A 27,360-nucleotide genomic window follows, 5' to 3' on the forward strand; every position below is an offset into this window, starting at 1 on the left:
TGCCTTTGTATCTCTTTTAGCATCACCAGCACTTAGATTAGGAGTCCAGACTCTCCAACCCCTCTTAGCACATTCTGCCAACCTCGACCTTTGTGGAGACCCTCTCAAGTGACTAGCTCCATACCAGTGCTTTGGGGCCAAAGTGAAGGTCAGTATGGAAGCCAAAAACTATCCAAGTCATCAAGCATTTATTGAGCATCTATGTGCCAGACACTGAGCTAGATATGAGGAGGACCCTTAAGGACAAATGAGTCCTATCTTTAGTATTTTAGTATTATGATTGTATTAATATTTATATTAAATTGATATATTAATATTTAAATAATTATATATTAATATATGAATGTTTAGTATCCTTAGTATTAAGTACTTACTGTGTGTCAGAAACTGTTCTAATCTCTTTTTTATCCATTTAGGAAGATTAATACAACTCTATGAAGTGATATTTTACAGATGAGAAAACAGAGGCACAGAGAGGTTATCTGCCAAGGCAACACAGCTAAGGCACAGAGAGGTTAAGTTACCTGCCCAAGGTAACGTGGCCACTAACGAAACCAGCAGGTGATCTCAGGCATTCTGGATCCAGAGACTGTGCCCTTAACTTTTATGCTATCTGCCATTAAGGAGCATGCCTCATGGCAAAGAAAGACAGACAATATCTACAGGATGAGATAAATTCTACTAGTAGTATGAACAGAGTTTCTTTGAAGCAACCAAGGATAATGCCAGGAGATTTAGTAAGGTTGGAGAAGATTTCACAGGTAACATCTGACCTAGTCTTTGAAGGATAAGATGTTTCCCAGTGGGAAAAGGATGGGAAGGCAGATCAGCAGAGGAAATAGCTTGAACACAAAGACAGAACAGACCTTAAAATAAGTAGCCAATCCCAAAGTGTCAAGTAGCGTGGTGAGACTAAAACCAAGGCTTATGTGGAGAGTGAGTGATAAAGCTGCAAAGGTAGGTCAAGTTGGGGCCAGATTGTGAGTCTACCCATTTTGGTTAGCCTAAAAAAAGTCATCCGTTGTGTGTGTATTTTTTTTTTTTTTTTGAGGAAGATTAGCCTTGAGCTAACTACTGCCAATCCTCCTCTTTTTGCCGAGGAAGACTGGCCTTGAGCTAACATCCATGCCCATCTTCCTTTACTTTATACATGGGATGCCTACCACAGCATGGCTTTTGCCAAGCAGTGCCATGTCTACACCCGGGATCTGAACCGATGAACCCCGGGCCACTGAGAAGCAGAATGTGCGAACTTAACCGCTGTGCCACCAGGCCAGCACCCTGTGTGTGTATTTTATTGAAAAATTTCAAGCAGCACAGAAGTAGAGTGAACTATACAAAGAATTGCCATCAACAGATGCAATAATTATCAAGATTTGTCACGTTTGCTTTCTTTTCATTTCTCTTTTTTTCTTGGCTGAAATTACTCTAGAGCAAATCCCAGACATTATATGATTTTACTCCTACAAACTTCAGTGTGTATCTCTAAAAAATCTGGAAATTTACAATATTATTAGACTTACTGAATTTTTTCTTAGTGTTGTCTAATCTATAATCGAATTTCCTTGAGTGTCTCAAAAATGGTTTTTTTACAGTTGGTTTGTTTAAATCAGGAGCCAAACAAATCTACACATTATATTTGGTTATTATGTCAAGTTTCTTGTAATCAAAAGCAGTCTCCCCAGCCTCCCTTCTTTTTTCATGACATTGACTTGTTCCAGAAACCAGCTTTTTATTGTGTTTTATATTGTATTTTATTGTGCCTCATATCAGGAGGCAAATAATGTTTGGTTGGTCCATTTTTGGTGTTGAATGGGTTCAGTTTTAGTTTTAAATTTTAAAGTTTCCCAACAAGCTTTCATTTTAGTGGTACTATCCACTGGTGCTTGTTGCCTGAATTATTTCATTAGAGGATGCAGAATGGTGATTTTTTTCCTGATTGTATCATTCTTTCCATATTGACTAGTTGATAATCTTCTATAAAGAACTCGCTCTCATCAGTTAGTTATTCTAAATTATAATTCATATTGAAAAGACAGGATAAATGTTTAATTCTTTCCTTTTACTTGCCAGTTTTCAGGAAATGATCACTAGTTACTTCCAGTGGTATACAATGAGTAGTTGATTTTTTGGCTTTCTCTCAAAAAGATCATTATGAATTCATGGGTTTTTATATATTGAGCATACCACTCAATTATCAAAATTAAGCGGAGGATCCACAGGGTCAGCTCTATGCTTTAGAAAGTTAACTGGTAGAGATTAGAGGCAGAGAAACTGATCACTTGAAAGATTGCCTATTAATCAAAATTACAAATGCACCTAAATTTAGAGGAATTTATGCTACTCATATAGTTCCACATGTTCGAAGTTACTTAGATACAAGGTTATTTATAGCAGCATTTTTTATAATTGCAAAAGACTAGAAACCACCTAAATATCCATTAATATTAGTAGGGGGACTAATTAAATTATACTACATTCATTTAAGTAGATGCTAAGCAGTCATAACAAAGAATGAGGAAAGTTTTTATGTATAGAAATGGAATACTCTCCAAGGTACACTCAGTTAAAAGAACCAAGGTGCAGGACAGTGTGTGTAGCTGCTGTTTGAATTAAAATAGGGAAAGATATATATGTATTTCCATGTGTGTATAAATACTAAAATATCTTGGACTTGTGACAAGAAACATTACATAATTGCCTGTGAGGATGTGGTCTGGGAGGCTAGAGACAGGTGGAAGGGAGTCTTCACTTGATACCCTAAGTATCTTGAATTTTGAGCCATGTGAATGTCTTATTCCAAAAATAAAGACATTTATTAATATAAAAAGGAGATTTTATAGTAGTTCAAGTCAAAGGTAGCCCAATCTGAGGTAACAGGAATGGAGAGGAGACAGATTGATTCATTATAGAAGTAATGTTTGCAGCTTAGAGCTGGCCATCAGACAAGCACTGAAGATATGTTGTATTAGGGGAACTGCAGCCTCAATTGCTCCGAATTTTCTGCTTTCGAAAAGAAGTTGGTCCTAAGCCACAATGCAGCCTTAGCTTGCCCTTAGACCACTAAGAGGGGTGGTGTGGGAGCTCCTTTACTCCCACTTGTAAGTCTTAGCTAGCTTCTCCCACGCTTTTCTTAAATGTTTTGTGTAACCAAGAGAATTTAATAGGTGAGACTATTTGGGAAGAGAAAGATTGGTTTACCCCACCCCTTCCTGTCTGTATTTATATATCTGAACTCTCCTGCTCAGTATGTGAAGACCTGTGAAATTTATACAAGAAAGGACAAAAGTTTGTTACATTCTTTCTTCACTCGCAGGCCATCTCCCAGGGAGGGAGTGGGGCAAGGCCTGTGTGACCAAGGGCAGGGTCCAAGGCCGAGGCTCACTCGAGTGCAGCGTCCCCACGCCAGGTTTTTCTGCTCCTGTACTTTCCCTTTCCTGCCCTTTTTCCAAGCCCCCTTTCACTGTGTTTCTGTCTCCGGTCCATCTTTGACTTCTCAAGTGGCCGGATCTGTGGGGCTGCCCCGCGGCGGAGACGGGAGTCATTCTCTGGCGGCCTGCGGTAAGGATTCCTTTGTCTCCCAGTCTCTGTCTTCGGCTCGAACCGCGCCGGGCCTGCGGGTACACTCTCACATCCAGCCTGGCCCTGCCCGCCACAGACCCAGTAGTCTTAAAGGAAGCCAGCATTCTGCGCTCGGAAGCGACAGCCAGGCCTGGGCGCCCGCACACTCGAGGCTCCCGTAGAGGCCGCGTGGGAACCCGCGGGGGCGCGACGACCCTCACCGCGCAGGCGTCAATCTTCCCTTCTTGACACTGCAATTCCCATCAGGCCATGCAGCGTTCCCGGTGTCGATGAAGCCCCGGAGCTTCGCCCGCTCCGAAAGGGCTCGGGGACTCTCGCCGCACTGCATTATGGAATACATAGTCTAATAGAAAACGTCTTTGGGCACAAACTCTAGACCAAGCTCACGTGTTTACCTTATGCGCTGGGCGGGGGGTGGACGGGTGCGTCCATGAAGAGCAGCTACCAGATTTCGTCATAAAACCGCGACCAGACAGGCGGCGCCATCTTCGAACTTGGACTTCCGGAAGGACTTTGGTGAGGGTGAGTGTACCGCAGCGGGTTGTGCGGGGGCCCCACAATTACTCCTCCCGCTTCTTTTTCGGTAGCACTATGATATTTGGGACCAACTCCCAGCTCCGCTATTCTTTCTCTGTACAGCATCGCGACCTCCAGCCCCTGCGCTCCTACAGAAACCATCATGCTCCCCCACCTCCTTCCCCACGGTGGCAACCGTGCATCCCCCATCTCTACTAACCACGGGTCTTGCCTTCTTTCCCCACGCAGTGTACGTAACACAGTATCCTGTATCCCGGCCCCAGCGCTGCTTACATTGCGTCCCTCCGACTTTGCGAACCTACAGTAGTCCTCAGCTTTGGAAACTCAGGGCTCTTCCTCCGGCACAGGCTAGTGGTAAAAGCTGCCCCCACGCCAGGACTGAGGAAGGGCAGGCGATCACCCCTAGAATGATAGCGGGTCAATCTCCTCATTCTGCTGTGTCCCAGCCTTTTCCTCGATGAGGCTCTTCTAACCTCGAGGGTTGTGCCCCGCGCGCTGCAACCCCATTGGCGCAGCCAAGGGCCAGTTATGTTTCCCTGTTTAGTCCTTTTATCCCACGGCGGTCGGCTGGGGAAGACAGAGGTGTCGACTCCAACCTTACCTTTGGTAACTCACTTTGTTAGAGCGGTGTAGGGTATGGCCAAGACTTCGGCTTAGCGGCATATTGTTATATAAACTTGTCATTCCTGTGCCATCGTCGTTTTTTTGCTATCCCTTATCAACTGTACTATTATTTTCTTAATAGTTTTCTTTAAATTGATATTTATTTATTTTTTGAGAAAGAATAGCCCTGAGCTAACTGCTGCCAATCCTCCTCTTTTTGCTGAGGAAGGCTGGCCCTGAGCTGAAATCCGTGCCCATCTTCCTCTGCCTTATACGTGGGATGTCTACCACAGCATGGCTTGCCAAGTGGTGCCATGTTCGCACTGGGGATCCAGGCCGGCGAACCCCAGGCCACCGAAGCAGAACGTGGGCACTTAACCGCTGTGCCACCGGGCCAGCCCCCTGATTTATTTTTAAAGTTTCAATGCTTTAGTCTCGTTCTGAGCAACATAGATAAAACCATGGGTTTTATGGGCCATTTGTAGTTTTTTTATACAAGGTAAAATAAAAACACAATTAGATGAAATTGTTCATTTTTGTACTACTAAAATCATCTTGCATACCACCAGTTGTACCATAGGAACACTTTGGGAAACAGTGTATTAGACCAAACTATGTTTAAAGTAATTCCATACTTGAGGAACAGTGTTATCTAATTACTTTCCTTGGCTGGGGAGGTCAGGCTGGCAGCCTGGAGCAGCGTGGAACCAGACCAGTTGAGGTGCAAATGTAAAATTTTATAAACTCTAGTACAAACTTACTAAGCCTCCCTTCTTTTACTTGTGTCCAAAATCTGCATTGTGAAATCATAAACGGAAATTAGCCACCATAGCCTGCTACTGTCTTCTAGAGAAGTGAATTATTAAAGAGATTTTTGTACCTTGACAAGTTAGTCATTCAATCAACAAAGGTTAATCATTGCACTTACCATCTACCAGGTTCTGGATACAAAAGTGAATCAGATAGACAAGATTCCTAGCTTATAAAACGTTCAGGGAAGATAGATATGAAATAAGGAAATCACTTATCGTAAGGAAAATTCCAGATGGACTAAAGAGCGACGTGTAATATCCAAAACTGGAAAAAATATTAGAAGAAAATAAAATTGGATATATTTATATTAGTGGGGTAGGAAGTGCCTTTTTAAGACATAAAACAGAAGCCATAAAGGAGAAGATTGAGAAATTTAACATAAAATTTAATTTCAGTTTAGCAAGAAACATTATAAAGTTGTTTTTTTTTTTTTAAGATTTTATTATTTCCTTTTTCTCCCCAAAGCCCCCTGGTACATAGTTGTATATTCTTCGTTGTGGGTTCTGCTAGTTGTGGTATGTGGGACGCTGCCTCAGCGTGGTCTGATGAGCAGTGCCATGTCCGCGCCCAGGATTCGAACCAACGAAACACTGGGCCGCCTGCAGCGGAGTGCGCGAACTTAACCACTCGGCCACGGGGCCAGCCCCATAAATAAAGTTTTTTAAACAGTAGATACAGAGAGACAATATTTGCAGCATAAATAACAAACTTTACAGATCAGTAAGGAAAAGATTGATTTGTCTTACAGAAATTTGGGCAAATTATATCGATAGGCAATTCATAAAAGACATAGATGTCCAACAGATAAAAAGAAGTTGCTGACCTCAATTATGAGGACAATGCAAATAAATACAATAGGGAAGAATTCTTTCTCTCATCAGATTGGCAAAAGTTAAAGTTAGATAATCAATTCATACTGATAGACAGTTAGTGGGAGTATAGATTGATTTTCATTTTGGTAGCTGTTTGGCATTATCTGTTAAGTTTTGAGATGTGTATACTCTTTAACCCAATACAGTGATTGCACTTCAGATGATTATTCCAGGAAAATAATTTCTCATTAAGGAAGAGATCGGTACTAAAATTTCATTGCAATATTGTTTGTAATATATTGTAATCCAGTTGTCCATTAAATGAGGAATATCCAAATAAACTGTAATTCTATAGGACACCAGATAGTATCTAAGAAGAATGAGATATATGTACATGCACTGATATGGAATATCTTTAGGATATATATGGAAATTCTTTTTAACTGATATCTGTTTGACTGGCTTCCTGTGTTAACTGACATCCCCCATTTTCTCTGTAAACGTACCGACTGATGCCCGTGGCACTGAATGCTCCAGGGCTGTAGGCTTTTCTCCTGTAGGCTTGGTCACTCTTCTCCCACTAGTTGAGTTGAATTCTTGCCAAGAGTCATTGTATTGGTTCCCAATATTTTTTTATGTCAGTTGATTTGTTATTATATTTATATAATTGTGACATATATGTAAATTTTAAAGAAATTTGAGTGTGAAAGAGTTATGTTTTTTAAGACTAAGTTGAAATGTGGCGGGTACACAGGTGTTTTATAGTTATTCTTTATATTCTACACATATTTACAAGTATTTTGTATCAACTAAAAATTTTATTGAAACAATTTTAAAAAAGAAAGAAAGCAAAAAGTTAAATGCTTTGGAAAGACAAAAGAGATGAGTTTGTGGACAAGCTGCCAAATAGGTGTGAGTGAGACAACTGTAAAAGACCGAGGAAAATTTCTGAAACTCTGGAAGGTTACTGCACTTGAATTGCTCCTCAAGAAAAGAGAATGTTTCACTAAAGCAGTGGTGAGTAGTGTCAGTGCTGCTGAGCAGTCAAGTTAAACGAGACTGAGAGAAGTGTCCCTTGGATTAATTGACACAGCAATTATTGATGACTTTAGTTTCAGTGATGGTTTGGGGGCAGTATCCTAGTTAGGATAAAGAAGGGTGATTGATTAACATCAAGGGCAGACAACTCTTTAAAAGTTTGACTGTGAGAGGGAGGAAGAATATGTGTTGAAGGATAGTTGTATATGTGTTAAGATGAGAATTATACATGTATTTCAATGCAGTTTGGAAGGAGCTAATAGAGAGGAAAAGGATAAACAACTCCAGTTTCCTTAGGAGGTGGGAGAATGGGGCTAGAACACAAGTGGAAGATTTGGCCTTAGAAAGTGGATGAGGGGTTCAGATGCAGGGAGTGTTAGGCTACTTGACAAGAAATTGGAGTAATCCCATCTAATGGCTTTGGTTTTTGTTTTGGAAATCTGAGGCAACGTCATCTACTGAGAACCAGGGGATCAGATATTGGAGAGGAGAGGATGTGGGAGCTGAATAAAGAGAAAGTGTGATTGCTAGTGCTTGGCAGCTTAGATGCATACGTGGAGAAGATGGATGGTTGGTTCATCTAGGGCTTAAATTTTGCCAGGCCTGTGGAACAAAAAGGAAGTTCATAATATCAACAAGAGTTTGATTAAAAGAAAGGAATCTAAACTAGATAGTTGTGGCCCACACAGGGAGAAATTGGAGAAATCAATGGCTAGTGGCTTGGTATGGTTGAAGAATAGACACAGTGATGTAGTTGATCAGTCTAGCTATAATGATGGGAGGTTGTGATCAGATAGTAGGATGTCTTAGTGATTTGGGAGGTTAAAAGGTTTTGTGTGATGACAAGGTCCAGGATGTGACAGTGGAGTGAGTAGCAGTGGTTTAGCTGAATGTTAGGAGCTTCCCAAGGAACAAGGTTTTTATAAGATGGAGAGGGCTATTAGTCTAAAAGTGGCATTGGAGAGGAATTGGGAAGATACTGATCCTGCTTTCTGCCCTGGGGTAAGTGGCATGTGAGGGAATGAGCAAGCTCCACTTGAGATTCTGGAAAGCTAGAAATTTCATTCCTGGATTTTTTTTCACCCAAGATTCTCAATATGATTTAGCTCTTGCCAATCAAATGTGTTCTTGAAGAACTCAAATTTGGACCTGAGTTTAGGGAGGAGAGAGGCAGACCAGGAGGCAGTGCATTTTGCTGATACAGGTTGTGGCAGTGATATGGTTCTGGATCTGGGACCCAGAGAAGTGTCTTCCCCATTTAGTCAGGTGACTTTCTGATTATTGCAGAGGCAGCTTGTTTACACAGCCAACAGCTATGGCAGGTGGCTTCCCACCTTTTTGGACCAGCAGCTGTAAAACAACTTCCCAATTTGACAAGCACTTGTTCCTTAAGTGTTTTTGGCCCCACCCCTCCCAATGATCCTCTATGCAGCTGGTTCTCAAACTTGAGTGTGCATCAGAATCACTTAAAGGGATTGTTATAACATAAAGTGCTGGCCCCGTCCCAGAATTTCTGATTCAGTAGGCCTGGAGTAGGAATGGAAATTTGCATTTTAACGAATGGATCCAGGATCACACTTTGAGAACCACTGATGTGAGCCATTTAATACCCTTTAATAAATCCCTTTTAGCTTCAACTGGCTAGCGAGGATTCTGTTCTATGTAACTGAACCTTGACAAATGTTTTATTCACATCTTCTCTGTCCTTACATATTTGATCGGTCAATAATTAAAAGAAGTAGTTCTTGTATTTCCTGAAGGTTTTCTTTTATGTATTTTGATGCTATGTTATTTGATGTCTAAATGTCCATGACATTTCTGTCTTTTATATGATTTGAACTTTTATCCATTGTAAAGTGCTCCTTTTTTGTCCCATTTAATATTTTTTCCCTGAATTCAGCTTTGCTATTACTATCAAAACTCCTCTCTTCTTTTGCTTACCTTTGTTCTGTATATTTTAATTCACCTTTTTACTTTCAGCTTGTAGAGTTCTTTTGTTTGAGACATCTCTTAAAAAGCATGTAGTTGTTTGGCTTTTTAAGTCAATCCAAATCTTTATTCTTTCAATGATTGAATTTATCTGATACATTTTTGTTGTTAAAATACATGTTTTATCTTGCTTCTGTGATCTTTGTTGGTTTTTTTTTTCTTTTGTGTGTGTTTCCTTTATTTTCAGTTTTTCATTGTGTGGTCTTTTAAAAAGTTCCTTCTGGTTCTTATGGCCTACTGTGTATTTTGGCAGCAGCATAGTATACTGTTTTTAGGTCTATTAAACATCTAAATGGTATTAATAAACCTATATTTTTTAATTTATCAACCTTAGAAGCAAAATTAGTATACTTCTTCTTTTGTCTTAGTCTACTACAATCAGAACATTGGTATTTTTACATTGTGCAGCCTTTAAAATTTTTAAGTTAGAGGGGCCGGCCCCTGTGGCCGAGTGGTTAACTTCGCGCACCCCGCTTGGGCGGCCCAGGGTTTCACTGGTTCAGATCATGGGCGCGGACGTGGCACTGCTCGTCAGGCCATGCTGAGGTGGCATCCCACATACCACAACTAGAAGAACCTACAACTAAAATATATACAACTATGTACTCGGGAGCTTTGGGGAGAAAAAGGAAAAATAAAATCTTTAAAAAAAATTTTAAGTTAGAGTCTGTTTTATAGCTGTAGTTACCATGGTTATTTAAACTCGATTGATGTGTCACTGGATTAAATGCTTAGCTGCCGATCTTTTCATAACACAACTTCTCTTAGAAAGTTCTTTGTATTGATTTGTCTTTCATTGGCTAAATTAGAGCTTCGAGTGGATGTTTTTTAAGTAAGGGTGCTTAAGATTTATAATTCCTAGAAACTTGCATATTGAGAATGCCATCCTGTTTCCTTTACATGAATGACATCCCAGTTAAGTAAAGAATTCTCTTGATTCTCCTAGTGTTTCTTTATCTTCTGGCATCAAATGTTTCTGAGAATTCTGAGGCTGATCTGATTTTTTTTCCCCTTCATAGGAGAAATTTAGTATCTTCAGATATTTCTTGGTCTTGATGATTCTTTAGTTTCCCTTTTACACCATAAGCCTTTTTGATCTATAGACTGAGATCTTCCTTTGTTTCAGGAAAGTATTCTTTTATTTTTTACTTTATTTATTTATTATTTTTTTTAAAGATTTTTTTTTTTAACTGAGGACACTATTCCATCACCACTACTCAGCTTCTTCTTTTTTTGTTTTTGTTTTAAAGATGGGCACCTGGGCTAACAACTGTTGCCAATCTTTTGTTTGTTTGTTTTTCTGCTTTATCTCCCCAAACCCCCCTGGTACATAGTTGTATATCTTGTTGTGGGATGTGGGACGCTGCCTCAACAGGGCCTGACAAGCGGTGCCATGTCTGCGCCCAGGATCCGAACCAGTAAAACCCTAGGCTGCCGAAGCAGAGCGTGCGAACTTAACCACTCGGCCACAGAGCTGGCTCTTAAAGATTTTATCTTTCCTTTTTCTACCCAAAGACCCCGGTACATAGTTGTGTATTTTTTTTAGTTGTGGGTCCTTCTGGTTGTGGCATGTGGGATGCCGCCTCAGCACAGCTTGATGAGCCGTGCCATGTCTGTGCCCAGGATCCGAACAGGCAAAACCCTGGGCCGCTGAAGCGGAGCACGCGAACTTAACCATTCAGCCACGGGACGGCCCCTATTTTTAATTTTTTTTATTTCAGGAAATTTCCTTCTGTTTTTGAACATTTTTTTTCTATTCCCATTTTTCTTCTCTTTTCTTTAGGAACATCAATTATTCATATGTTGGCTCCCCACTTTCTCTTTTCATCCATACTGTCTTCTCACCAATGACTTTTATTTCTTTGCAGTCATTGTGGTTTTTCTCAAACCTATCCTTCATATCACTGATTCTCTTTTCAGCAGTGTAGTTTCAACATTCTGTTTCTCCTCTGGTTTTCATTTCTATGATTTTTTTTTTTTTACCGAGGAAGATTAGCCCTGAGCTAACATCAGCCAATCCTCCTCTTTTTTTCTGAGGAAGAGTGGCACTGAGCTAACGTCCATGCCCATCTTCCTCTACTTTATATGTGGGACGCCTACCATAGCATGGCTTGCCATGTGGTGCCATGTCCACACACACCCAGGATCTGAACCGGGAACCCTGGGCTGCCAAACCGGAACGTGCACACTTAACCGCTGCACCACCGGGCCGGCCCCAATCTGGCTTCTGGTTTTTTTGTTTTTGTTTTTGTTTTTTTTGTGTGTGTGAGGAAGATTAGCCCTGAGCTAACTACTGCCAATCCTCCTCAGTGATTTAATTCTTTTACTCAGTTTCTTTCCTTCCGAATGCCAGCTCACTTTGTACCTTGCCATTGTTTTATTTCTTCTTTGATCTCTTGTTTCTTGGATTCCTTGGTTTTTTTGAAAGTATACAGCTCTTGTTGGATATTTTCTTCTGATTTCTGGAGTCTTTCTTTGAAAGGGTGCTTTTCGTCTTTTTTCGTTTGTGTCCTTTTTATTCTTTCTGTGATATCTTTATGTGGTCTCATTTGGATCCTTTTTGCTTATTACTAATTTTGAATGAAGTGGTTCTGTCAGGGGTTGCTGTTTACCAAAGAACTATGTACGTGGATTCTTATTGGCTCTGTTTACCTTGGTATTGTTACGTTGCATCTTTAGCACATGGTGTTATATTGTATCCTTAGCACCAGAGTTAGAGGGTTGGCTATTGTTGTAGTTTATAATCTGGTTAGACTTTAGCTTCTTCAAGAGAGACAGTTGGGAACTTTAATTTGTATGATATTTCTTATGATATTTGTATTAGCACACTTTTCCACTGAGACTGATGAATTCTTTATCCTTGAGACATATACAGACCTATGGAGGGCCCCTTCCTTGGATTTGAGCTATTTCTCCCCCTTGTCACACAGACAAGCAGCTTATTCTGGCCAAAAACTGGGCGCTTGTGGAGTTCTGTGTTGCTCAGGTTCTGTGTTTGATCATCAATGTTTTATTTATCTCTGTCGGTTTACTTTGGTCCATGGTTGTATAGCTGATTTCCTGGGTTTGAAGAAAATGAAGATTCATGACCAGTTTTTTAGTCCATTCTTCAATGTGGAAAAGGTCTTAATGTGGTAGGATGTTCCTTAATTGTCTCAGAGCCTACCATCTCTCCCATCCAGGTAAGAGAGTGATGGCAGGGCACTAGAGAACTCTTGCTTATTCTTAAATAAATCTGTTGTTTGACTAATATTCACAAGGATGGAAGTTAGCTCGAGGCAATCTCCTTCAACTTGATCTAATTTTATAGTATCCGGCAGCTATTCTTTATAGTCTCTTTTAGGAAGTTGTGACTGTAGATTCGTAACAGTGGTTTCTCGCTCTCTTTTTTTATTTGAGGGGGAGAGGTGATTCATTTCATTGGTTTTCAGGGAGAGGAGTTAAATAATTGTTCATTCACTGCAATATCCTTACAAGAAACCTATGAGCTTTAAATTAAATAATGTAAATAAAGCACTTAGTACCGTGCTTGGCACATAGAAGCATTTAATAAATGGTAGCTTTATTATTATTTGTTTGTTTATTGTCAGCTCCATTAGCATGTAAGTTCCACAAGGACAGGGACCTTGTCTGTCTTGCTTATTGTCATATTACCAGTTCCTGAAATAGTATCTACGTATAGAAGATACTTAGTAATTATTGTTGAATGAATGAATCATCAGGGAGCTTGCGTTTCAGGTTGGGGTAGGGGTGTGAGGGGAGAAAAGATAAGAAAGTAGAAAAGTCTGAGCCAGTGCAAATTACTTTTACCTTCTATTCATTTTATGTCTTTATATGCAGGGGCAGCCAATTTAGGGGATTGCTGATGGATGCCTGCGGGGTCGGCTGTGCTGCCCTTGGGGAGGCCGGCCCCGTGGGGAACATGACTGTGGTAGACTCTCCCAGAGAAGAGGTGCTAAACCAGTTTGACATCAAGGCCTCTTCAGAAACAACCAGTGCAAAGGCTTCCATAGAGATGTCGTTACCTACCCCTTTACCTGGATTTGAGGATTCTCTTAATGAGAAGAGGCTCCCTCCAAAACAGGAAAGCCTTTCCAGACTGGAACAGCAAGGTATGTACCTTGACCTTTCATCTTTTTATCTCCCCATGCTTACCTTAAAATGAAAGAGAGCAGGTTGAGCTCACAGGATCTTACAAACCTGGGTATGGTATAATCTATTCCAAAGAGGTTTGAGCTCTGGTCCCGTCTCACAGACCCATATTCTTCTCTACAGATCTTCCTTCAGAGATGTCAAAGGTCTCAAAGCCTAGGGCCTCAAAGCCTGGCCGGAAGAGAGGTGGTAGGACACGGAAAGGCCCAAAAAGGCCCCAACAACCTAATCCTCCATCAGCCCCTCTGGTTCCTGGTCTCTTAGATCAATCCAACCCTCTATCCACCCCCATGCCTAAGAAACGAGGTCGAAAGTCCAAGGCAGAGCTGCTACTGCTGAAGTTGTCAAAAGGCCTAGATCAGCCAGAATCTCCACCTCCAAAGAGGCCCCCTGAGGACTTTGAGACCCCTCCTGGGGAACGACCCCGCCGAAGGGCTGCCCAAGTGTAAGGATTGTGGGGCACAGCTTGGTGGAGGGAGGTTGGGGTGAAGGGATCAGGGTGGGGCACATATTGATGAGATGAGAAGACTATGTGAGGTGTCAGGTAAGCAGGGGTGGTGTCTGGGTTCTGGGGACTTGAGCAATCTAGCTCTTACCACAGCAACTTTAATCTGTTGCTAAATTTGTCTATCTAGGAGGTTTCTTTCCATGTCTTGTATCCTATCACATTTTTCACTTTCCTCCAGATCTTCATTGCAATTTTACTGCCCAGTAGATGTATCAGTATAAATGCGCCCTTCCCTTCTTTCTCTTTGTCTTCCTCAATGATCTTTGACTGTGGTAGAGTGAAAAGTGCTTTGGACTTGGAGTCGGAAGACCTGGGTTCAGATTCCACATATGTGATCTGAAACATCTCGGCCAAGTCACTTAACTTTCCTGGATTTCTGTTTCTTCATCTGTCAAAGGGGAAAGAGAAATTAATAGCTGCTTTACAGGGTCACTGGGAGGATCCAGTGAGATAAGAATCAGCCAAGTGTCTGGAAAAGTGGGCTCTCAGTTAAGTGTTTGTGAGTATGGCTCTGACTCCACCCTATCCCACAGGGCACTTCTATATCTCCAGGAACTGGCTGAAGAGCTCTCAACAGCCCTGCCTGCTCCAGTGTCCTGTCCTGAGAGCCCCAAGGTGAGCAGCCCTACCAAACCGAAGAAAAGCCGCCAGCAGGGAGCCTGTCAAGGTGGAGAAGAAGAGGATGATACTGCACAGGACGAAGACTTTGTTCTCCAGGTTGAGGCTGAAGATGGAGAAGAAAGTGAGGCCCCAAGTGAGAGCTCTTCCGAGCCCGAGCCTGCAGTGCCTCGAAGCATCCCACGAGGACCTACTTCAGGGGTAACCTGAATGGACAAGAAAGTGAATGGGGAAATAGTTGGTAGGATTATTAGGGGATCAGCAGGGTGTCCAGAAGGAAAGCTTTGGCCTAGTAACTATGTTGGCCAAAATAGGTAAAAGAAGAAAGGGACAACCTCAAAAACAATTGAGATTGTGGGGCTGAGGGTGTAAGTAAATAAGATTATTCATTCCTATATTGAGCATCTACTCTGTGCTAGGAAACACAAATGTGAATAAGACAGAGTCCTGCCTCACAAGGTTCGCAGTGTGATAAGTGCTGTACCGGGAGTGAACAAAAGGCTTTACGTATACAGAGTAAGGGTGACTAACTGCTTAGGCTTCACAGAGAAATGATAGTTGAGCTAGGTCTTGAAAGGAATAGAAGTGTGCCAGAGAGGATGGTTTTCCCAGAAATTGATTATGCTGCAGCATATGGCCTGGAGTAAAGAGATGGGGGAGATTAAACTAGAGAGGATGAAAAAACTAAGATTGGTAGGAGCCAATAAAGGTTGTGTGTGTTTAATTGTTGTAAAATAGACATTTACATAAAATTTACTGTTTTAAGATATACAACTCTGTGTCACACAGTGCGTTCACGGTGTTGTGCAACCATCACCACTATCCATTTCCAAAACTTTTTCATCATCCCAAACAGAAACTCTATACAACAAAGATTTTTAAGTAGAAAAATAACATCAGTTAGGAAAATAGGTCAATTTGCAGTTGACAGTTAGAAGACTGCTTTAATTACGCAGGTAGTGAGGGCCTGAATCAAGCAGTGAACAAAGAGAAGGTCGGGGGCAGATTGAAGAGATTACAAGGGAATTAACAGGAGTTGGGAGTTGAAGGAAAGGACCAAGTGGGAGTTTCCAGCTTAGATGGTGCTCTCATACACTGAACTTGGGAATACAGGAAGAATGGGGGACGCAGGAGGGGTGAAGGTGGGCGGGGGAGGTGATGAGTTCACTTTCTGACATGTTGAGGTACAGGTGCTGGTGGGCCATGGGCCATCCCTCTGGAGACATTTGATTGGCAGTCATGTACAAATATGAGACCAGTGCCTTATTTGTCTCAAGTGCACACTTAAGGGAACACCAAAACCTTCAGTAATCAAGATAAATATTTTGATGCAACATTTTAAAAATCAAAATTAATGCAACAAATCTATGATGAACAAAATATCAAAATTTTAAACAGATAGGAACTGTATTACTGATTTTTCCTTTTGCTTCAGGCTCTGATATGGCTCAGCACCACGCAGTAGGGATCTAGAATTTGTAGAAAAGTTGAAACTGGGTAAAGTTTACATTTACTAAGATGTAAACTTGAGCACAACCAGAAGGACCTACAACTAGAATATACATCTATGTACTGGGGGACTTTGGGGAGAAGAAGAAGGAGAAAGATGAAACTTGATAATCAGGCATAAAAATGGTAGTTAAAGCCATGGGACATGGGATGAGATTACCAGGAGTAGGTGTATAGAGTGTTGAGAATAAGACAGGACTCTGGGAAATACTATCATTGACCAAACCTATCAGGAGGGAGAGCGTGCAAGGGAATATTAGAGAGGTAGGAAAGAGGAGAGACTACCAGGAGGGCAGGAGTTTCAAGAAGCAAATGGGAATCCTCTGAATCAATGCCATGGAGACACTGAGGAAGATGAACAGAAAATAGATAACAGGTTTTGTAGTTTTGATGGAGGAGTAGGAGCAGAAGGTAGAGAAGTCATTGTAGTGTTTGAAACATAAATCTTAAGGTGGTGATTGGGCAGAGGTTAGAGGGGAAGTAGTGCCAGGAAAAATAAAAGCTGGGAAAGCTGTCTCCTGGGGACTTTCTCTAGCCTATAAAATTCTCTCCCTTACCTCTTCAATTTGATCCTCAGAAGCAGAAGCCACACTGCCGGGGAGTGGCTCCTAATGGCTTACCAAATCACATCATGGCTCCTGTTTGGAAGTGCCTCCATCTCACCAAGGACCAGTGAGACTTGGGGACTGGGGGCTGGGGGGATGAAAGGGTGTGGTGGAATGCAAAGGACGATCTAGAAGTGGGGCTGTGGGAAAGATGGAAGGCTTTCACAGGGCAGAACACTGAAGACATTTATGACTAAAAGGCACTGATCCAAAGGCAAGAGCCCTAGGGTGTACTGTCCAATATGGTAGCCATTAGCTGCATGTGGCCTTTTAAATTAATTTAAAAATTAAATAAAATTAAAAGTCCAGTTTTTCAGTTGCACTAGCCACATTTCAAGTGCCCAGTAGCTACTTGGAGCTAGCAGCTAGTATATTGGACAGCACAGATAATAGACCACTTCCATCATCACAGAAAGTTCTGTTGGGCAGCACTGCTCTAGAATTTCTCTCCTCCTTCATTAATGCTTCTTCTGTTCCTCCAGCCGAGAACAGAAACATTCATACTGGGAGTTTGCAGAATGGATTCCTTTAGCCTGGAAGTGGCACTTGTTATCTGAACTGTAAGTTGAAGAGACATTTCTAGAGCCTAGGAGGGGTAACACCACAGGAGACAGAAGGGTGACAGAGGACTCCAGATTTATAATGGGAATCTTGGGATGGGTGATACTCTTCCAAATTCAGGCTGTTCCCTTTGTCTTCCCCTAGTGAGGCAGCTCCCTACCTGCCGCAGGAGGAGAAGTCTCCACTGTTTTCTGTACAACGTGAAGGACTTCCTGAAGATGGCACACTCTACCGAATAAACAGGTGAAGATTGCATCTCTTTTTCTGATTGGAGGAGACAGAAATAGGAAAAATGAATGTTGAAAGGGATGATAGATTGGCCCTGTTCTTTCCTGATCCTGGTCCAGTTGGTCCCAAGGGTAGGAGTCCTGGCTACATCTGGTCAACCCTATCTAGTCTGCAGTGCTCATCACTGACTGCGAGAAGCTAGGGAAATTGAGGGTCAAACCAGATTACAAGGTCACATCTACTCAGATAGACCTGCACAGGCTGGTCCTAAAGAGAACACTAGTAAACCAGAATGCGCAGCACATCATCTTTGAAGGTGACCTAGAGCTAGACAGACTTGGGGAAGGAAAGGAGGAAAACACAAATGGTGGCTAGGACTATTCTCACCTCTAGACTGTTCTTGATATTCTGGCCCTTGCTTGATATTCCTGCCAGTTCATACTGGCTCGAGGTGGAGCTCCCATTCTGTCCTCATTACCTTTTTTTTTTCTTTTTTGAGGAAGATTAGCCCTGAGCTAACATTGGCTGCCCATCCTCCTCCTTTTGCTGAGGAAGACTGGCCCTGAGCTAACATCTGTGCCTATCTTCCTCTACTTTATACATAGGACTCCTGCCACAGCATGGCTTGCCAAGTGGTGCCATGTCCCCATCCGGGCTCTGAACTGTTGAAGCCCGTGCTGCCAAAGTGGAATGTGTGCACTTAACCGCTATGCCACTGGGCCAGCCCACCTTTTTTTTTTTAATTTTTTTAGAGCAATTTTAAGTTCACAGTAAAATTGAGAGGAAAGTATAGAGATTTCCCATATATGCCTGTCCGCACACATACACAACCTACCCTGTGATCAACATCTCCTACCAGAGTGGTACATTTGTTACAGTTGATGACCTACAATGACCCATCATCACTGAAAGTCTGTAGGTTACCTTAGGGTTTACTCTTGGTCTTGTGCATTCTATGTGTTTGGACAAATGTATAATGACATGTACCCATCATTATGGTGTCATACAGAGTATTTTCACTGCCCTAAAGATCTGCCTATTCATCCCTTCCCCCTACTCCAGTCCCTGGCTATCACTGATCTTTTTACTAGCTCCAAAGTTTGCCTTTTCCAGAATGTCATTTGGTTGGAATCATACAGTATGTAGCCTTTTCAGGTGGGCTTCTTTCACTTAGTAATATGTATTTAAGGTTCCTCCGTGTCTTTTCATGGCTTGATAGCTCATTTCTTTTTAGTGCCAAATAATATTCCATTGTCTGGATGTATCACAGTTTATTTATCCATTCACCTAATTAACTCTTCTTTATTCACTTTTCTCTAGATTTAGCTCTATCACAGCACACCCAGAGCGCTGGGATGTGTCCTTCTTCACGGGGGGACCACTCTGGGCTCTGGACTGGTGCCCTGTGCCAGAGGGGGCAGCAGCCTCTCAGTATGTGGCCCTTTTCTCCAGCCCTGACATGAATGAGACACACCCACTGAGCCAGCTTCATTCGGGTCCTGGGCTGCTCCAGCTCTGGGGCCTTGGGACCTTGCAGCAAGAAAGCTGGTGAGGTGGGGCTGGGACACTACCGTGGGAGGGTGGTTGAGGAGGAGAGAAGGATGGAGCTGGGCAGAGCAGGTGGGGAGAGCTTGGACTGGGTTGAGATGAGGGGATGCAGGCTCTGGCAGCCCTTGGCCCCTCCTTCTTAACCATTCTCCCCACATGCTTTCTCTCCTCAGTCCTGGCAACAGGGCCCACTTTGTCTATGGGATTGCGTGTGACCATGGCTGCATCTGGGACCTCAAATTCTGCCCCAGTGGAGCATGGGAGCTTCCAGGCACCCCTCGGAAGGTACCTCCCAGTTGATTGTGGAATGGCCCTAGAACTCAGAGCCAGGACAGAGAAGCCCTGGGCGTTCTCAGAGTTGGAGGAAGGGAGGTGGGAGACTGGTGGATGGAGTTTTTCCATCAACTATGTATTATATTTTCTGGGACCAGAACCTCAAAAGTTTTCTGAGAGGTGCCTGAAGGCAGCAAGCCTCAGCACACGTCTGGTCTCACCCTCTAGGCTCCTCTCCTGCCTCGGTTGGGTCTCTTGGCTCTTGCCTGCTCAGATGGGAAGGTGCTGCTGTTCAGTCTTCCCCATCCTGAGGCCCTGCTGGCTCAGCAGCCACTAGGTGAGTAGCACAGCAAGGGGAATGAGGCCACTGTAGCTGTGGCCAGAGCTTAGCAGGGCCTGTGCCTCTCCCCTGAAACCCATCTAGGCCTAATCTCTCTTACTCAGTCACACCACCCATTCTGACTTTACAGATTTTGTTCTTGACTTCTCTCTTTAGCAGCCTGCAAGTGCTACTGTCTTTCACAGTCTTTTTTTTTTTAATTTTTAATTTAATTTTATTGTTACTTTTTTTTATTTTGAGGAAGATTAGCCCTGGGCTAACATCTGTCAATCCTCTTCTTTTTGCTGAGGAAGACTGGCCCTGAACTAATATCCGTGCCCATCTTCTTCTGCTTTATATGTGGGACGCCTGCCACGGCATGGCTTACCAAGCGGTGCCATGTCAGCACCCGAGATCCAAACCGGCGAACCCCAGGCTGCCAAAGCAGATCATGTGAACCTAACTGCTGTGCCACCGAGCTGGTTCTGCTTTTTTTTGAGGAAGATTAGCCCTGAGCTAACATCGGCTGCCAATCCTCCTGTTTTTGCTTAGGAAGACTGGCCCTGAGCTAACATCCATCCTCATCTTCCTCTACTTTATATGTGGGACACCTACCACAGCATGGCTTGCCAAGCGGTGCCATGTCCACACCCAGGATCCGAATCGGCGAACCCCAGGCTGCCGAAGCGGAACGTGCAAACTTAACTGCTGCGCCACTGGGCCGGCCCCTCTTTCACAGTCTTATAACTGCACTCTTTCAACACATTACCTTTCATCTCCCCCTCTTCTTTGTTCTCTTTCTGTGCTCTCAGGACTTCTCCCTCCTGCTGCCACAGTTAATTGGCTGTGTAAAGAGCTGTTAAAGGCTGAGGCTGGCAGATGGGACTCGTCTCCCCTGCCACAGTCTTCGTGTCCCCCCTTGTCCTTTCCTGCCCTCACCACCACACATACACATGAATACACTCTTTGTTGTAAAGAGAGGGAGAGAATATAGAGCTGAAGATAAGCAACAAGAAGAAGGGGTCAGGGAAAGGCAGCTCCTATTTGGTGAATTTGTTTTTCAATAGTTCTGAGTAAAGAAGAGGGCACCCAGGTTTGAACCCTGAGAAATCCTCTGTTTGGTGGTCTGGTGGAGGAGTGGATTGAGGAGGGCGTGAGAGGTGAGGACGTGAAGACAGAATGTAGAAATTCTTTCAAGTAGTTTGGCTGTGAAGGAAAACAAATAAATGAAGGTGGTGGCTGGAGGTGAATAAGGGGTAAAGGAAGCGTTTTGTTGGTTTGTTTGACTTAGATAGGAGACAATAGTGCACGTTTTTGTGTGAATGTGAACATAACCCAGTAGGGAGAGAGAAAGTGGATAATGCAGGAGAAAGGAAGGATATCAAATGAGCAAAGTTCTAGAAAAGGTGAGAGAGGACTAGAAGAGAGCAGAGTGGAGGAACTAGCCATTCTGCTAGGAATAACGGTGCTATCAGGTGTGACAGGGAAAGAAGAAGATGAGCAGATACAGATGGGTTCATGTTCTGATGGTGGAAAGATAAGAGCGCAAGGGAAGGTCATGATTGAAAGTGCTGATCTAAGAGCAAGGCCTGATTAGGACCTCAGTGCTCTGGATCCAAAGCGTCAGTGACTGCTCTTCTTCCCTCACAGATGCAGTGAAGCCCGCCATCTATAAGGTGAGTGAGGAACTCGCTCCATTAGCCGAGGCTCCGTCTTCCAGAGCCTCCCCTTACTGATTTCACAGTGAGTCTCCTACCTCTGAAAAATCTCCCCAGTCTCTGGATTGAACACTGATTTGTGCCTTTGTTCCAAACAGTGGGTATCCCTAACCCTAGTCCTGTCTCTTCTGTCCTTGCAGGCACAATGTGTGGCAACCCTTCAGGTGGGGTCTGTGCAAGCTTTGGACCCCTCCGAGTGTGGTCAGTGCCTTAGCCTGGCCTGGATGCCCACCCGGCCCCACCACCACCTGGCTGCTGGATACTATAATGGTAAAAAACAAAACAAAACGTAAGGAGCTATTGCTCTTTAAACTTTTATATATGCTTAGTTTTTGGTGGTTATTTCCTTTTGGTTCAGTTTTGGGCATTATGTAGTTAATAAATATTCAAGCAATATAAAAAAATACAAAGAAGAAAAAAGTCACTACAATTTTTCTACTCAGAAAAAATAATTGAGTTGATGAACATCATTTCATGGAGTTCTGTATGCATATATAAAGATAAAAAGATTCAATGGAGAGAAAGAATTTTATAAAAAGGAGATTTTATGCTATGAGTTATTTTAAATTGAAAAGTATTAAATTTAATTATACTTTAATTTTAAAGAAGACAAGTGAAACTGAAAGATTAGCTAAGCTCCCAGTAAATGTTCCTTTACCACAGAGACCTTGGTTCCTTAAAGACACTTGTAAGATGAAAAAGGAAAAAAAACGATTATAAATAACGTTAAGTAGCTTGTGTTATTAGGTTGTTGTTGTTAAGTGACAATTTCACTTTTAGACATTGTCTGTAGACTTTCTGCAAGGGAGGTAAGGAGATTAGCACTCTTAACACTTCTTCCTATCATCCCTCTCTCCGTCTTCTAATTGTGTTTCTTTTGGTGGTATTATTCTTACATTGTCAAAGTGCATGATACTTGATGCTGTTTTGTCTTAATTCCCAGCGTTATTTAATCTTAATTCTATATTAAAATGATTTCGTGTCTCCACCAGTCCTTTCATCTCGGTCTCCTCCTCCATTGCTGAATTATTTATATTGCTTAGCTATAATTCATTGTCAGTAAATTTTTTTAAGAAAGGTTCATACATTTCCTGAGTTTATGTATAAAAGAAGTTTTAGCTACAAATATTTTCTTACTGTTCTTTAATTCGTGTTGTTGTTATTTATTTATTTTTTTTACCAAAGTTATCCTTTTGATTACCTCCTCCTCTGCCAGCCTGGTCAGAGGTCAGCTTGTTTTGGGTCAGCCGAGTTCATTTCTGTTTGTCCATTTGCTTTCTGTTCCTCTACATTTTGTTGCTTTTGCTCCTTGCCTGTTCTCTTTGTCTTAGAACAGAGTTGGCAAACATTTCCATAAAGGTCCAGATAGTGAATATTTTATGCTTTGTGGGTTGTTGGGCCATTGTTGGAACTACTCAACTCTTCCATTGTAAAGTGAAAGCAGCCATAGACATTAGGTAAACGAAGGGTGTGGCTGTGTTCCAATCAGACTTTATTTACCAAAACAGGTGACAGGCTGTATTTGGCCCATGAGCTGTAGTTTGTCAATCGTTGTCCTAGAAGGTTTATGCTTTTTAAAAATCTCTTTACTTCTATTTAGTAGAGAGGAAAGGCTACTGGGTGCATTCAGCCTATCTTTCAACTACAGGTCCCAGACTAAGCTATTACTTTTTTTTTTTTTTTGAGGAAGATTAGCCCTGAACTAACATCTGCCGCCAATCCTCCTCTTTTTTGCCAAGGGAGACTGGCCCGGAGCTAACATCTGTGCCCATCTTCCTCTACTTTGTATGTGGAATGCCTGCCACAGCATGGCTTGACAAGTAGTGCATGGGTCTGCACCTGGAATCCGAACCAGCGAACCCCGGGCCGCCAAAGCAGAACGTGTGAACTTAACTGCTGCACCACTTGGCCAGTCCCCTAAGCTATTACTTTTTGTTGATGAGAATTGGAGCTAAAATATCAGGTTGAGTCTTTAAACCCTGGAGGGAATGTTAGGTAGCTAATCATGATTCCTATATCCTTTCATAAGGGATCCTATCTGAGGGTAGAAGACAAAGGTCCTAGGAGCCCAGAGAAAGAAATTAGAGCAAGGAAGAGAAAACCTGCCTTTAATACCTACACATTCTGCCCCTACCTCAGGCATGGTGGTTTTCTGGAACCTTCCCACTAACTCACCCCTGCAGCGGATACGGCTCTCTGATGGTTCCTTGAAGCTCTACCCCTTCCAGTGTTTCCTAGCCCATGACCAGGCTGTGCGTACCCTTCAATGGTGCAAAGCTAACAGGTATAGAATAAGAGACTTGTGGATGTGGGAGGTAAAGACTGGGACAGGCTGACTCTTCCAGAGTGGTTCAGCTTTGATCTTCTCTCTCTTCTCCCACCTTTCCATAGTCATTTCCTAGTCTCTGCGGGGAGTGACCGGAAAATCAAATTCTGGGACCTTCGACGACCTTATGAACCAATAAACTCTATCAAGCGCTTCTTGAGTACAGAGCTCGCCTGGCTTCTCCCCTATAATGGTGTCACTGTGGCTCAGGACAACTGCTATGCCTCGTACGGCAGGATGGAAATAAGAGGAGCTCTGGGAACAGGCCCTAAGGGTTGGGGTGCAAAGTGTGCTGGATTGTTATGGGGAGAGAAGGGTTGAAAGTTGTTTCACTGAGATAGTTTGAATTTTGCAATCGGGGAGAAGAAATGAATCTAATCTTAGAAAAAGGAAGGTTTTATTTTCTCTTTCGCCTACAGTTTTGGACTCTGTGGAATTCATTATATTGATGCTGGTTACCTTGGTTTCAAGGCCTACTTTACTGCTCCTCGAAAAGGCACCGTCTGGGTAAGCCCTTCTCTTCAAAATCTTCATTACACAGGAAAACAATTCCTTTGCTCACCTAGTGGTGGTCAGGAAGAGGCAGTAGTTTTGGATAGAAGGAGAAGATAGGTGTGTGGTAACCATCATCAGGGACATGGGTTCTGGTAAACTCATTTTTGTTTATGTGTGTGTCTTTCCCTACTCAGACCGTGCAGTTGTTACCAGTTCACAGAACTGAATGACTATAAGTGAGTGAGTGAATGAATGAATGAAAGAAATCTGTCTCTTCCTATTAGAGTCTTTCAGGATCCGACTGGCTTGGGACAATAGCCGCAGGAGATATATCCGGAGAGCTCATTGCAGCTATATTGCCTGATATGGCACTGAACCCAATAAATGTCAAGCGACCTGTAGAGCGAAGATTCGTATGTATATGAATATTTACTAGCAGCACCATCTGTTGGCTCCTTGGCTCCTAATCCCCATGGCCTCCCGAATTAGTATTACAGATCAGTAGTAGAGTACAAACCAGTATTAGGTCTCCCAGCCCTGCTATTGTCCCTGAAAGTCTTAGTATAGAATTGTACATAATCTTCCCTACCCTAGTGCTTCTGAACATATGTTTAAACATACTACTTTCTTCCATCTTTAAGTCTCCTGCCCAAAACCAATATTATCTCTCTCTTTTTTTTTTGGTGAGGAAGATTGGCCCTGAGCTAACATCTGTTGCCAATCTTCCTCTATTTTGTATGTAGGAGGCCACCACAGCATGGCTTGATGAGCTGTGTGTAGGTCCACACCCGGGGTCCGAACCACTGTGAACCACAGGCCGCCAAAGGAGAGTGCACAAACTTAACCACTACACCACCCAGCCAACCCCTCAATTTTGTCTCTTATACTTTTATTCTATCTTCAGTATTATAGAACCTAATCTCATGGTCTTCTTTCTAGCCTATATATAAAGCAGATCTGATGCCATATCAGGACAGTCCTGAAGGTCAAGACCACTCTTGTGCTTCATCTGGGACCCCTAACCCTCCCAAGGCTCGAACTTATGCTGAAACTGTCAACCATCACTACTTGCTCTTTCAAGACACAGATTTGGTAAATTGAGGCCAGGAGAATGGGTGTGGCATTAGAAAAAGTAGAAGACTTTAGTCCTTTTATACTAGGGAATCCTAAGGAGTTCCAGCGCAAAGCTGCCAGACTAAGAAGCTGCTCACTTTCTCTCTCCTATTACACCCTCCCTCCCCAGAGTTCATTCCATGGTCTGCTCCATAGAGAACCAATGCTGCGCATGCAGGAGGGAGAGGGGCATTCAAAGCTCTACCTGGACAGGCTGCAGCTAGAGGCTATTCACAAGGTGAGAACCTTGTCTCTTCTCTACCCTTCATTCTCGTTTTCTCCCAACTCTGGGCCTGTGATCAGTGAAATGGGAGATGAAAAGGTCACAGAGACAGCTGAGAAGGGAAAACAACTCTAGCAACCTCACCCTCCAGAGCATGATAGACATACTTCATTCATTGTCTACTCATTCCTACCTTTCTTATTCCATTGTGGTCCTGTCTTTTCAGATCGTGGCTCATTTTTTTTTTCTTACAGCTAGGACTCACCCTAAAGTACCAACTGTGAGCACCTCTTTTGTTTTCTGTTCTCTTCACAGGTACGTTTCAGCCCAAACCTGGACTCCTATGGATGGCTGGTATCTGGGGGGCAGTCGGGGCTGGTTCGGATCCATTTTGTCCGTGGACTCACCTCCCCACTGGGCCACCGTATGCAGCTTGAAAGCCGAGCCCACTTCAGTGCTATGTTCCAACCATCCTCCCCTACTAAAGGGCCTGACTTCCCTCTAACCAGCCACCGCCTTCTGCCCAGTCCCTAGTCATGGTCCGCACAGGACCCTTGGAATGAAGTCTGCCAAGAACAAATGGCCCCCATGCACAGAGCCATAGGAACTGGGGCCTTCCTGGACAGTGATGCTGCCAGGCCTGGACTTTTACTCCTGCCTCCCCAGGACTCCTTAGAACCCTCTTCTTCCACAGACTTCTGTCATCACAGCCCCCTGCGGGCAGGGGGGTTCTCCCTCCACAAACTCTCAAGGCTCCTCAGCCTAAAACTATAGCTCATGAGAAACACTCAGGCCTGACCTAGGCTTGGGAGTCAAATTGCTCATATTGAGCATATTGTGAAGTGGGTAAAGCTAAGTAAAGGTACTGGGTGTTTTTGAGACCACATGTGAGTGGGTGTTTGGAGAACTGGAAAGGGTATCTGCATGAAGGCTCCTGTTTGTCTGTATTCCAGGATCCAATGTTACTGCCTTCCATAATTTCCTGTTTAGAGTAACCAACACACAGGCCCATGAGAGGGTGATGGTAATTTATTGAACTGAAGCTGCTTATAGTACTTCTTTAGCTGAGAAACACCAGAAACACCCTACCAATAGAACAATGGCTCAGATCTTACTTGCTCCTGCTTATGAAATATTCCTGATGACTGGTCGTCTGACCCTATGTGAACAAGTCCAGACAGTCATGTTTTAAAAAAAAATCTTCCTTTATATCAAGTCAGAGAGTATATCTCTATAAATTTTACCATGGGTGTTAGGAAATCTAGTCATTCTTCCCTGTGACTGCCCTTTTAAGTATTTAACAATAGCTATCATGTGTTTCCCAAGTCTTTTCTTCTCTAGATTAAATATCTTTAGTTACTTTAACCATTCTTTTACACGTCATGATTTTTGATCTTTCATGATATTGTCACATTGTTGACTTATTAAACATGCTTAGCTACTTTATTTCAGCTTTCTCTATAGGAGGTGTTTAGAACCCAAGTACAGTAATGTATTGTTATATCTCATCTTGTTAGAGTCCTCTTGTGGGATGCTGCAGACTCATAGTGACTGCAGTACTGCCTCCTATGCAAAGACAGACCCCAGCAATGAGAAATAGGCAAACCATAGTCTTGGAATATATAGGAGTACTATTTGAGGCTTGAGGGGAAGTAGTCAGATGACCTCAGGAAACAGAGAAAAATATGCAGCCAGCTCCCGTTGAAGGCCATGGAGATTAGTTTAGTGCCCTCCTGGAATTAGACCCTGTGGCACTTTAAACTGATTGGCCCAGATTAGACTGAGCAGAT

The 27,360-nt window shown here is 42.8% G+C and overlaps 1 protein-coding gene across 4 annotated transcripts; it reads left to right on the plus strand.

Annotated features, from left to right (window-relative positions):
• Positions 1–20: 20 nt before the first annotated feature.
• GTF3C2 (general transcription factor IIIC subunit 2) lies at positions 21–26,935 on the plus strand. 4 transcript variants are annotated; one of them, XM_070235658.1, is made up of 20 exons: positions 21–148; positions 3,502–4,104; positions 13,215–13,486; positions 13,650–13,971; positions 14,568–14,853; positions 16,739–16,833; positions 17,249–17,326; positions 17,472–17,570; positions 18,876–19,103; positions 19,277–19,388; positions 19,605–19,713; positions 21,346–21,371; positions 21,554–21,683; positions 23,553–23,697; positions 23,805–23,966; positions 24,159–24,246; positions 24,519–24,647; positions 25,174–25,326; positions 25,478–25,585; positions 25,886–26,935. In XM_070235658.1, the coding sequence occupies exons 3-20, from the start codon at positions 13,240–13,242 to the stop codon at positions 26,102–26,104; spliced, it is 2,736 nt and encodes a 911-aa protein (XP_070091759.1). In that variant the 5' UTR covers positions 21–148; positions 3,502–4,104; positions 13,215–13,239; the 3' UTR covers positions 26,105–26,935. The 4 variants fall into 4 exon arrangements, with proteins under 4 accessions (XP_070091759.1, XP_003363073.2, XP_070091761.1 ...); XM_003363025.5 differs by lacking the exon at positions 21–148 and having other exon boundaries at positions 2,280–4,104; XM_070235660.1 differs by lacking the exons at positions 21–148; positions 3,502–4,104 and adding an exon at positions 4,126–4,348.
• The last annotated feature ends 425 nt before the right edge of the window (positions 26,936–27,360 follow it).

This window comes from Equus caballus, chromosome 15 (genome assembly GCF_041296265.1).
Source record: "Equus caballus isolate H_3958 breed thoroughbred chromosome 15, TB-T2T, whole genome shotgun sequence".
In the NCBI taxonomy this organism is placed as follows: domain Eukaryota; kingdom Metazoa; phylum Chordata; class Mammalia; order Perissodactyla; family Equidae; genus Equus; species Equus caballus.